Raw genomic sequence first — 12,966 nt, forward strand, 5'->3', positions numbered from 1 at the left:
CTCCCAGGCCTCTAATACAGGACCCATGATCGAAGGATAAAGAGCGCCTTCAGGGGTGAGTTTGGATTATTCTTTTTTTTTTTTTTTTTGTAATATTTGCAGTGCCACGTAAAATCAAAACTTTCTACAGGCCTATTTTCTGAAAGAAATGCAAAACTGAAGTAAGAAAATGTGACCCACAAAAATATTTACAAAATGGTTACATTGTGACTTGAGACACTGACACCATAACAGGTTGCATGCAATTTAATGTAAAAGCTGGATTTAACAACTACCATAAAATACAGTCAACATACACCTACCTATTTCCTAGATACGAACTTTTAACCTTAACATGAAATTCCACTGGATAAAAATATAAAATGTATGCCTCTTCTATATCATTCACAGTGGCCTGTCAAACTTGCATGTTCTGATATGTCCCAAAAGATGCCATTATGGCCAACACAATACGGGGCTTTTATTTCTTTCTTTCCTAGGATCAAAAATCATAATAAAAACACACGGAATTTTTATAAGGTTACATAAAACCAAATGCTAAATTCAGGTCACCATTTAACTAACTGATGAGAAGCTAGACAAGATTCAGTTACATTTTTAACACAAGTAAAATTTCATTACAACATTTGACAAAAAAAAAAATGCATATCTGTAATGCATTAAGAGAAAATATTAAGCTGGAAAGTGAACAACTGCATTAAAAACATAGTTTGCTGATTACACAGTACACATTTGCTTCTCTTGAGTACTGGCCTGTTCATGTCGTAGGAGATTTTAGGGTAGGCATACAGAAAAACAAAGGAAAATGTAAAATAGCAGAATTACAGATTGATGTTCCAGGTAACAGTATGCACTGAAATGATATTCAGCCTCCGATCTACTTCATCCTCGATATACTGCTATTACACATTTTCTAACTGAGCTTGCATTGGCCTGACATCAATGTCAATTAGTCATTTATCCTGATGAATTGCATCCAAAAAGATGATTCTGCATATCAACATTTGATGGTGAACACTAACATTAACATTACATGTCACTGCAAGAAATAGGGCCTACTTTGCAAAGTAGTAAAGTATAGTTTGGCGTGATGAAAGGGCATGTATATGTCAGACATTGATACATTCTTAGTCCTGTCTTACACTTGGATTTATTAAACATAACAAGTGGTTATAATTTTAGGGGCGGGGGGCCACATGTGGTTTTCACAGGCACCCATCCATTATTAGTTTCATGTTACACTGTGAAAGCCTCCTACTAGAAGCATATAATTGTGCAACTTAAATTGTGGAGGATCAACATGCTTTACATCTTGCTATTATATTATTTTGGCTTCTACAGTGCTATTTTTTTACGCTTTATTTTCTGTTTGAAAGTTACCATACCTGTGACAACTGCTTTTTAAGGGATGGGATGAAATGAGATGTGATGTTATTTCAACACCTCCTGTAGCACTATTAGAGGAGACAAGTTTAACTACATGCTCATGTTGTATCCATAGAAGAGATTGCTCTTTATACCAATTCTAAAGCTAAAGCTAGATGAGAGATTTGTAACCAATCACAGACAATCACTGACTCTCTGTCACCCACATCACTTTGGTCTGGCATCTTGCTTCCTGCACCTACTGACGTGACTGCACATACTGGTGTGAATTTCCCTGCTGTTTTACAGATTTGTGTTTAGTGTCATTATAAAATTTATTCAACATCAGTCTTGCTTCATAATTAACACAGCAAGTAGGTACAGGGTGACAAAGGAACTGACACACTTTCAAATCCATACATATTAAGAACACCACAAAAGTCCATTTCTCACTGGAAATAATTGAACACATTAGAATTATTCTCTTACATTGTTTCCATAAACTGGCAGTGACTTTACAATTGAATTTGAATTCACAGCTGTTGGCAGACAGAATGTGTTAAAGAATGCCAGGCACAGTAAAGGTGACAGGGAAAGAGAAGCTTGATCCTTGCAAAAGTGTTCACAGAACATTCTCTCGTTGGGTATGCCAAACAATTCTACCTGGAAAAACCTGGGAAAAAAACCACAAAACAAGTCTAAAAATAAGTACATCTCCCACTGGGAGTAACTTGTGAGAATTAAGTGTTTCCTGCATTCAAAATAACTTCACCTTAAAACAGGATTGAACAGTATCTTTAGGTTAAAAGTTTTAAATGAGCTGAGCTAACATACCACAAACAAGAAATTGGTTAAATTCAATGCACTTGTTTGATTCCATCCTTGAAGAAAATGAACAATAATACCAACTTGTTTGCATCACCCCTTTGTTTTTGCCAACACAGTTCCATTTCTCTGTACATGCTATGGAAAGGGATGCCAAGTAGATAACATATGAACTTAGTTCTCAAATATTTAATGGGGTTGGCTGGAAGTTCTTCAGTTCCTTTCAGGCACCTTAAACAACAATCACATCTCACTCTACTCCCTACCACCTGGAGAATGTTTCTAAGATACAGAGTCTTTGTTACCCACTGCTGAGCTCCCTCCACTTGTGACCAAATTACGGAGCAGTTTGCGTCGACCAGCTTGGTAGTCCTCCTCATCAACATTGACTAACAGTTTTATAGCCTCGTGGCCTACAGCCTGTTTTAGGGAATCTGTGATAAAGACCCCTTTGAGGGCCTCTAACAATGATCCATTGATGTAGTCCCTCCAAAAGGCATCCAAGTAGGTGAGCTCAGAAAATTTGATGTCACAGATGATGGAGCCCAAGTCTCGCGATTTTAGGATAGTGTTGGCCTGGTTGAAGCGCTCAAATTGCCGCTCCACTGCCTCTTGCTTGTTGGAGAAGACGTTGCCCTGAAGTGCAGATTCATGCTGGCAGTACTCAGCACGAACTCGTAGACGAATATCTGAAAGGATTGAATAAAAACACAAAAAACAAGAGACTGTCAAAGTATTCTGGGAAACTTCTTTGTCATTAATTGTCTTGTAAATGTTGTACAAGATAATGATTATTTCAATCATTACAGTGTTAAAACAAACAAACAACAGAAGATATGCTTCAAACTCACACATCGCTTCTATACTATACCCTTCCTGATATTCCAAATAAAGCAACACTCCTAAAAGCAGCAGTCATATCAACTACAAATTACCACATGCTTTTTTCTGTTCAGTGCAATTTGCAGTAAATTGAGAGCTACAGAGCTCATAAACCACATGTGTAGTTTATTTAGGGGCGATCGTGGCTCAAGAGTTGGGAGTTCGCCTTGTAATCGGAAGGTTGCCGGTTCGAGCCCGGCTCGGACAGTCTCGGTCGTTGTGTCCTTGGGCAAGACACTTCACCCGTTGCCTACAGGTGGTGGTCAGAGGGCCCGGTGGCGCCAGTGTCCAGCAGCCTCGCCTCTGTCAGTGCGCCCCAGGGTGGCTGCGGCTACAATGTAGCTTGCCATCACCAGTGTGTGAATGTGTGTGTGAATGGGTGGATGACTGGATCTGTAAAGCGCTTTGGGGTCCTTAGGGACTAGTAAAGCACTATATAAATACAGGCCATTTACCATTTAAATATATCCCACCCAAAATGTTAAGTTCTGAAAGGCAATAATAAGCAACAAGGCTAGATTAAAAAACAAAAGGTAGTTCGAGACCATGACTTTCATTGCAAAACTAATTGCACTGCTTTAGTTAATACAAAAGACTGCTTTGTTTCTACTCTTTTATCTCTTTGAACTGCGTGTGGACATTAAAGGTGAATCTTTGGATTGATTTAAAGTCAAACTAACAGAAGTTTCTCTGTTAAAATTTGCCGTTGCCCTCTTGCGGTGTACCTCAAGGGTCCTCTATTTTGTGTACCTCTATTTTGGGCCCATTAGGTTTGCTTTGAGGAAACATAATCTGTCTTTTCATCGTTTTGCTGATGAGATCCAGATTTATAATCATATGATATTCACTGCGGTTCTTGTTAAACTGCCTTAAAAACCTAATGAATTGGTTAAAGCAATACTTTTCGTCATTTTCATTAATGAAAGCAAAACAGAAATTGTTATATTTGGTGTGCTAACCAGCTGATAGACTGTGCTGCCTCTTTTGGCTACTTGGGCTCACACATCCATGAATCTGATAAAAACTTGAGTGGGACTATTGACAGCTCTTTCAACTTTGGAGAATGAAAAAAAAAAAAAAAAAAAAAAAAAATTATATATATATATATATATATATATATATATATATATATATATATATATATATATATTAGGGGTGCAACGATATTCGTATCGATATTGAACCGTTCGATACAGTGCTTTCGGTTCGGTACGCATATGTATCGAACAATACAACATTTGTAATTTATTTTATCAACTTTCCTTCTGACGATGCTGTCTGTGTTGAGCGCTCAGTGAATCTGCGTTCGACTACTCCGCCTAGGCTGCACTGTCGAGCGCAGGGCACCTCCCCCACCCTCATTCAGATCTGGCGTTTGGAATTATTTTGGTTTTCATGTGACGTATGACCCTGAAGGTAAGCGAGTCATGGACTAAAGTAAAACAGTATGTTGGATGTGCCATGCAATGCTCAATTACATTGGTGTGAACTAGTGTGTTAGCGCAGTTAGCTCGTTAACGTGTTGGCCGTCTAGCCCCATGCACGGGGCGATCGGCGGTAGCTCGTTAACGGAGATTTGCCGTGTTGTGGCGTTAAGGTCATTTCAACGAGATTAACCTGAAAGCACTAGTGGGAACACAACGAATATGACTGCACATTTACGCCGACATCATCCTAGTGCAAAGACAAAAACAACAAGCATGCTACTAACTTTAGCCGAGTCATTTAGACAGCTGTTAGCACATGATTCTCCTTATGCTGCTGAGAATATAGCCCAGAAGAAGCGGATAGTATAGCTTTTATTTTGGAAAGAGACATTTCTCTGTAATAAACTCTCTTTTCCAAAGATGAGTGATTCCTCAATCAGATACAGGGCTTGCAATATCGCTAGCCTGACATCCTGGGGCTAGCGATTTTTTCAGTCGGGCTACCCTGCCCGTCGGGCTATTGTAGGAAGGAAAAATATATGTCAATGCTTTTGCATTCTTTCAGAAATGTAGCTGGGTAATTATGTCATTGGCATCGGTGAGCCACTGCCAATATGTGACATATTGAAGTCGCGTTTGAATTTGCGCTTGTTTTTTTGCTTTCACTTTGCAATCGTGCGAACTGTGTATAGAGAGCGACAGCACTGATCTGTGAGTGACGATAATTTGTGCACCAATTCCTCTGACATCGTCTTATTAATCGTTAGCTTACTATGCAAACATGACAAGTGAAATCTCCCGCAGCTTAAACTTGTGAGAGGTTGATCACACAGAGGATCGCTGAGCTTATGTGAGTGAGTGTGTAAAAGCATTTCAGTTCTGCTGAGCCAAACAAGACAGGTCAGGGTGAAGAAGTGACAGCCAAAGAAAAGCTTACCACAAAACGGAGAAGTTATGACAAATCAGACTATAAGGCAAAAAGAAAGTGCAGCTTTATGGTTTCATGGACAAAATAATTTCTGTGGCTGCAATATGATGAGCTAAATAACCAGGGCTGCACATAAGTGGTCCGCAGGTGCGCATTCGCTGTCAAAATAAAAAACACGCACAAGGGTTAGGGTTAAATTTAAAAACTGTACTTTTGAGTTAAAATATATATTTATAATTTTAATAAATGACAAATTAAAAATGCATGAACATTTTTTTTGTATCGAAAAAATATCGAACCGTGACACCAAAGTATCGAACCGAACCGTGAATTTTGTGTATCGTTGCACCCCTAATATATTTGTAAAAAAAACCCAAAACAAAACGATGCAGGGCTGTGATTGGATATGTTTGGTGTATGTGTGCACACACACACACATAAGATAGTAGAATAGAAACACTGATATTTCACTTTGTGGGACTAATAAAGGTATAACAAATCAAATCAGATAACGCAGTATATGCAGTTTCTTCTTACCGCATGTTTGCTTCTCTCTGCAGTCAGCCGAAGAGTGAATTCTCTTCCGTTTGCGGTTTGGTACAGGAGGAGTTGGCTTTGTTTGTGCAGGACCCACGTGTGGTGCTGATGGGGAACAACAAATGACTGGCTGGGGACCTAGAAAACAACATTATTTTTATTATGTTTTTTAGTCATCTGAATCGTACTACAAAATGTGAATAGGAAGACATAAGCGTGCACTCAGATGTCAGAACCCACCTGTTCTTCTGTACGGTACAGTGTCTTTGTTCTGTACTCTTCCTCTTGGTAATATATATCGTACTGATGTCTCTTCCAGGTATTTATCAACAGGGTCTGGGCACACTGAAAAGAAATGATTTCTGATATTATTTTATTTCAAAAGCTAATGTGTGTGTGAATGTGTGTGTGAATGACTGGTTGTGTAAAGCGCTTTGGGGTCCTAGTAGTAGTAAAGCGCTATACAAATACAGGCCATTTACCATTTAATCCTCTTCAAACTACAGGAATCAGTCACACATAATGCAAAGATGACATGCAGCAATCAACATTTATGTAAAGAACGGATTAAATTAGCTTTATATGTATCATTTTAATGTTTGCATTAAGACAATACACAAATAAGGTGACGGTTCTAGAATGATGTCTTTACTCCAAGCAACATGGTTATAAACAAAGGCTTTGAATGAAAATGGAACAGAATTAAATTTTAAAAAAAAATCATGTTAAAAAAATGTAAAAAGTAAAAAGGCTTGAAATTCATGTTAGTGAGCCGGTGACACTGGATGATATTTCTGACTGCTGGATTGTTTTGTTTTTTAAAGCTAGAGCTTAAATTACAGCATTGGGTATTACTGTTTAACATTACTGCATTTACTGTATATTGTCTCCTTAACTTCTTCTCCCCATGGTGTCTATTGTGCTGGCAGAGGAAAGCAAAGAGAAAGATGATATTTGCAACAGAAAAAAAGAAAAAAAATAATCAGAAACTAGCATTATTAGTTAGTTCACATCCCATTTTATCTTAGGATGATATGGTATACCTCATAGTACCATATCACCCCAACAGGACGCGTCCTCAGACTGCTGGTTTACTTGTGTCACCGGGGTATTTAAAAGTAGAATGGGAGGCGGTGCCTTCAGCTTTCAGGGCCCTCTTCTGTGGTTTGGATTTGTGAAACAGACACCCTCTTCTACTTTTAAGGTTAGACTTAAAAATTTCCTTTTGATAAACTATATAGAGCTAGGGCTGTGCAATATTACCAAAAGTAATTTCTTATCCCGATAATGATGTATTATAACAAAATTCTGTGCATTTTCTGTAAATTCAGTGAACAGCTTATTTAATCACCACATCAAAAATACCATTTATTTTTTACACTTATATTAAACAATCAAAATGAAGTAAAGACTGGGCCTTAAGTAGCATTATCCCACAGTAAAACCCACTAGATGACGCACACAGTCACACAAGCGCTTCCCTGAGGCCTCTGGCTGTCATTACTGCTCCTGTGTGGTCGTCAGGCAAACATCCTGTCTCCAAACATCGACTGCAGTGTCAGTCTTGGATTAAGTGCACCGTTAAGCTAACACGGGGTGAGTTGCAGATGGCTGCCCGTACCGGAGCCTGGTTCTGCTAGCGGTTACTTCCTGTTTAGGGGGAGTTTTTCCTTATCACCATCACAAAGTGCTTGCTCATGGGAGGTCATCTAATTGTTGTGGTTTTTCTGTTTAATTGTATGGTCTTTACCTTACAATACAAACACTGTGAGGCAACTATTGTTGTGACTTGGTGCTATATAACTTACTGAAGTGAACTGGTCTGCAACAATGCTTAAGTTATATGTCAAAGTAACATCCAGAAGACCTAAAGTTTCCCAGCAGAACATTACCCAAACATCACACTGCCTCTGCCAGCTTGCCTTCTTACCATAGTGCATCCTGGTGCCAGGTGGTCCCCAGTTTAGTGATGGAGATGCACATGTGATGTAAAAAAAATTGCAATTCATCAGACTAGGCACAGCTTTCCCTTCCTCCATGGTCCAATGTTGACGCTTACTTGGCCACTGTTGGTACTTTTAGCAGTGGACGAGACCAGCATGGGCACCCTGACTGGCCTGCAGCTATGCAGCCCCATATGCAACAAGTTGTGATGTACTGTGTATTCTGACACATTTCTATCAAAACCAGCGTCCACTTTTTTTGTTTAGCTACAGTACCTTGTCTGTTGGATCTGACCACATGGGCAAGCCTTCATTTTCCACATGCATCAGTGAGCCTTGGCTGCCCATGACCCGGTCAATAGTTTACAACTGTTTCTTCCTTGGATCACTTTTGATAGATACTACCTACTGCAGACTGGGGCACTGAGATGCCCCAATCCAGTTGTCTACCTATGACAATTTGGCCCTCGTCAACCTAACTAAAATCCATTTTTCCAGTTTTTCCTGCTTCACACCACTCTAATGTAAATTCCTGCATGAATGTGCAACTTATTTTTGTAGTCATTTATAGGACAACATGGAGTTGGCTAGATTAACTCACCGGCCTGCCGTTTCCTGAGTGTGACATAAGGCAAAAGGTCATGGCGGGTGATAATCCTTAGAAGCTGCAGCACGTGTCTGAAGTTTGTCTCATCACAGCGACCCTGGCGCTCTAACGCCAGCAGAAAATCTCTTCCACTCCTGATGCCACCTCGCTCATACTCGTCAATCACATCAACAAACAGGAATGACAGTACCCTTACATCCCGATGTGTTAGCTGGGCTCCAACTATGTCAAACATACGGTGGAGTGAGTACAGCCCATGGGAGTTATCCACTGCTTCCTCGGGCCATGGTTCAAAGCCCCCATCTCTTCTGGTCAAGCTAGAGTTGGTGGAGGAAACAGAAACATTCCTGTTGACCAACTCCCCAGTAGTGGCTAAAGCACCAGGGCAGCCTGGCCTGCCTGTCAGAGGCCTATGTTCAAGAAGCCCAGCATTTGCACTGCTCTGACTCGACTCCAGCTGATTCGGGTGAATGTGAGGTCGGATCTGCTGAGCATTGGAGTTCTGAGCAAGCTGGGGAGGTATAAGAGCATTAGGGAGTTGAGGTTGTTGTGATGTCATCTCAGGGGCCAATGGTGACGAGGGATGCGAGAATCCCTGCAACTCCTCCTTCCAATCAATTGATGAACTACAAATAAGGAAAGGAACAAAGACATAAATTTTCAAGCACTTCTGATAAAGCTTACCGTTAGTGAACATAAACATGAATAACCAAACATTAACATGATACAAACAAATAGGATCACTCACATCTTACTTTTGGGAAGGCATTTCATAATTACAGTCACGGGTGGAAATTAAAATTTATCAGCCACTCAAGCATTTAACCTGCCACTATCTTGCTTTTTTGTGTGTAAAAAAAAAAAAAAAAAAAAAAGAAGCCTGGTGCTTCGTGGACCACGCCGTTGCTTTTTTATAACCATTCCCTTGTTTCCGGGTTTCAAAAAATGGCGGTTTTAATTTTCACGAACGAGACCGAGTGACGCTACTGACCAGCAGCCGTCTCATACCGCTACCTGGGCTGCAGCAGATATCTTGCGCTTAAACTGTATAATATATAATCTACATTTATTTCCTCTCCTAATATTTTACACTACAGTTCATTCTTCATTTACAAAATATGTGCTTTCCTAACCCCTGTGATTGCATATTCTGTAAACATCAACTCTTTGTGGGTGCGGACAAGATAAGAAAGTTTAACTTTTATACTTTTACAAAAAGTTGAATTATTTAGATGCCAGATGTTGGGTTGTTTGTTCTTCCCTTTCTTTATTAGAGGTTTCATACATGTTTAATGTCACAGACGCCTTCATTTACATCTGATGTTCACTTTTCCTCACTTATACAATCAAGCAATCCACTAGGTGAGATAATGTGAAATGAGAATTTCTAAACCAAAGCAAGGAAAAGGGTTTCTGACAGAGTATATCATACCCTAAAAATACCTAAAATAAAAATACTTTAATGACAATTACATTCCATACTGCATTCTGGGAACATTCAGACTGAATGCAAGTAAAATATCAATATAAATGGCCGTTACATCACGGTCCCAATGCCTGCGAAAACAACAAGCATTATAAATCACTAGTCAAATACGAAAATGTCTGCTTATGTTGTGGCGACTGTAATTCAAAGTCTTGTTAGCATTTATATAAATTCACGAGCCCAACTCACTTGAATAGTTTCTAAAATAAAATAAACAAGAACCACTTCCATCTGAGCAGCAAACCACAAAACAGGTTAACAGCTAGCCACGTACCAAACGGAAGTTAGCTAGAAAGCTAACTACATTTAAATAGATTTAAAGAAACTGCAGTTTGTTTGTTTTTCGTATGATTGCCACATCCCTGTTATTGTTCTCTAGCTTAATAACCACTAATATGTAAAGATTACGCAATACAATGCTACACCGATCTTTATGAATTACGTTATTTGTTGTGACTCCTCATCGATTTAGTCATGATTTCATGTAAGCTGTAACGTCACCTACCTACAGTAATAAGATCAGTAAAAAAATTACAACGAAACAAAAGATATACATAATTATCAAAGATACATTTATGTTACCTTTAATGTGTCCTGATGAGTCCGAAGCTATCAAACTTCAGTAGGCAGCTAACGGTAAGTTAGCTTCTCGGGATGTAATAGCAACGCTTCTTTGAAGGTAGAAACCAAGTTTAGCTACGTTTAATGTTTTGGTCAACTGCACGATATTTGTTAAAGACATAGGTTCCCACCCTATTAACATGCGGCACTGCTGCTTTCAGGGTGAGTTTCAGATACGAGTTCGTTTAATGGTTTTGGTCTTCAGCCTGACACCGTGGGAAAATAAGGAAACAATTTTCAGTCTTCAGCTAAAATGAAAGAACTTCCAGTTCAATGATCAGTTCAGTTCCGGTGTTCGGGGTACTCAAATTAGCCACTCGCTTTGTGAAAACCCCTTGGTAGTACACAGACGCGCTTGTGTCTGTAGTTCAATATAATATTATCTATGAGTTTTTGTGCAACCTCATGACTGGATAGCTTATTAAAATGTAACATGGACGGTCTGTGTCAGTGGTTAACCTTATTCTTGTACGGATTCTCCTGTGATATTTGGTGATACTAGTTCATATCACCAAATCTGCTTCTGCTTCTGTCAGATTTTGTATATATATATATATATATATATACAAAATCTGTTCTCTAATAAAGTTGGGATTCTAAGTGACATTTACTGTTTGTCGTGTGAGGGTTACTAAGTAAGATCAGATTTTTTTTTACCTGAGATGTCAGGTAACGTTGCCCACATGTGACCAAAAGTAATTTTTTCATGTTCTTCGATACTGGAATATTTGTGTCGCTAGTTTAGTAAATTAGGATAAAACTAGAGATGGGAAGCTCCAAGAAGACATTTCGACATCCCGAAGTGCAGATGTTTCGAAACACTGCTCCAAAACGTGGTCCACAACACCGAGATCACGTGACCACGACAAACCCAGGTTTTGGTACCCCAGTTTCGACTGGTGGCGTACCATACCCAGTCTTTTGGACTGAGGCTTGTAATTATTGACTTCATATTTTTGATACTACCGTTTCAATTATATGCGCAATAATACCGTCTCTGTCATTATTATTTTTGCTGTGGATTGTGAAGACTAGACTATCCAATCTCTTAAACACTGGAATCTAAAGGATAATGAAATAAACATTATATAGATCTATAAATAATATATAAATAGCTTATTTTAATGATTACTGGAGAGAAAGCGAGAGACAGAGGCTGGTGGGTGAGCTCCATTCACTCCTATCAGCAGAGAGAGAGAGAGAGCGAGAGAGCGAGCGGCACACTGGGCTGTAAAATCATTAAAAGATCTCAATAACAACAATACGCCTGCTTTAAGGAGAACATTTAGTTTTGTCTGCTTTCAACAGAAAATGTCATTTGCAGCATTAAGTGACTTCATCCTCACTACAATCCGTATACTTACACATGCGCCGCCATAAAGAATATGTTTATACTATAAAAAGAGGCGCCAATAAAACTAATCCATCAATTACAGGCGATCTATTTCTTAACAATTTTCATGACAGATGTGTGGGTTTTTTTTCTTTTTCTTATGCAGGTTCACTATGACCAAAACTCCAGACTCCCAGTAAAACATCACGCCAGTGTCACAAGATAAAGTTCAGGAAAGTTTCTGCATAGTTCAGAGGCTGCTCAGCAGAGGATGAAGATGTGCGTGAAATGGACTGTTACGATTGGTCAGAATTATCCCATGAAAATGTTAACTTTTTTTTTTATAAAGAAGGAAAACACATGTAGTCTTTTCATTTAAATGTATATTTTTAAGTTAATTAAAATCAAAGCTAACGCTATGCCAGCTTCTCACTTTGGTTGACAGTGTAAAACCAACCTGATGACATGAACTTCCAGAAAACCTAAAAGTCAAACAAACACATTCAAAGTTTCAGGGCTGTGAGCACAAACAAAACGTCTGAGCCCCAAAACAGCTGTAAATCAGTGTGGTCGTTACAGTGAACATCGCAGACTTTTCTCTGTTTGTTTTACTATATAAATTGATTTATTGTGAGCAGCAGGAATATTAACAGATGGAGAAATTTGCTGAAGCACATCGATCACTATAGTCACAGATCTGTCTTTAACAGTCTCATTATTTTTTCCCCCTTGTTTGTATGAAAACATCTGCTGATCACAATTACTGACAGTCTGATATAATAAGTAGCTTTGCTTGAAATTGTGCAGGGCATGTCTGCGGGGATGGGGTTGGGTTTCGAAGCCTCAATAAAGTTTCGACACAACTGCTTTGTTTCAGAGTGTCACAAAGCCTCGCTTTGCCATTCACTAGATAAAACCCAGTAATCAATTTTAGAAATTTACTCTTGAGCCGTGCGCCATTATTTAGAAAATATTCCACCACCGCCGCGCTGTGAATCTTGGGATGGTTTGG

At 39.1% G+C, this 12,966-nt stretch overlaps 1 protein-coding gene across 2 annotated transcripts; it reads right to left on the minus strand.

The window, feature by feature from the left end:
• Positions 1-230: 230 nt before the first annotated feature.
• dedd (death effector domain containing) lies at positions 231-10,905 on the minus strand. 2 transcript variants are annotated; one of them, XM_082519539.1, is made up of 5 exons: positions 10,583-10,905; positions 8,509-9,140; positions 6,205-6,309; positions 5,965-6,102; positions 231-2,879 (listed from the first exon to the last, which is right to left on the minus strand). In XM_082519539.1, the coding sequence occupies exons 2-5, from the start codon at positions 9,071-9,073 to the stop codon at positions 2,473-2,475; spliced, it is 1,215 nt and encodes a 404-aa protein (XP_082375665.1). In that variant the 5' UTR covers positions 9,074-9,140; positions 10,583-10,905; the 3' UTR covers positions 231-2,472. The 2 variants fall into 2 exon arrangements, with proteins under 2 accessions (XP_082375665.1, XP_082375664.1); XM_082519538.1 differs by lacking the exon at positions 10,583-10,905 and adding an exon at positions 9,263-9,352.
• Positions 10,906-12,966: the final 2,061 nt, after the last annotated feature.

The sequence above is a fragment of the Aulonocara stuartgranti genome (assembly GCF_965226115.1).
Source record: "Aulonocara stuartgranti genome assembly, chromosome: 20".
In the NCBI taxonomy this organism is placed as follows: Eukaryota; Metazoa; Chordata; class Actinopteri; order Cichliformes; family Cichlidae; genus Aulonocara; species Aulonocara stuartgranti.

Coding starts and splice junctions, on each gene's coding strand:
- dedd (XM_082519538.1), bottom strand. CDS start 9,288: ATGAAATGCCTTCCCAAAAGTAAGAT. Junction 6,103..6,204: donor TGTACCGTACAGAAGAACAG/GTGGGTTCTGAC, acceptor GTTGTTTTCTAG/GTCCCCAGCCAGTCATTTGT. Junction 2,880..5,964: donor CAGAGAGAAGCAAACATGCG/GTAAGAAGAAAC, acceptor CAATCCTTTCAG/ATATTCGTCTACGAGTTCGT.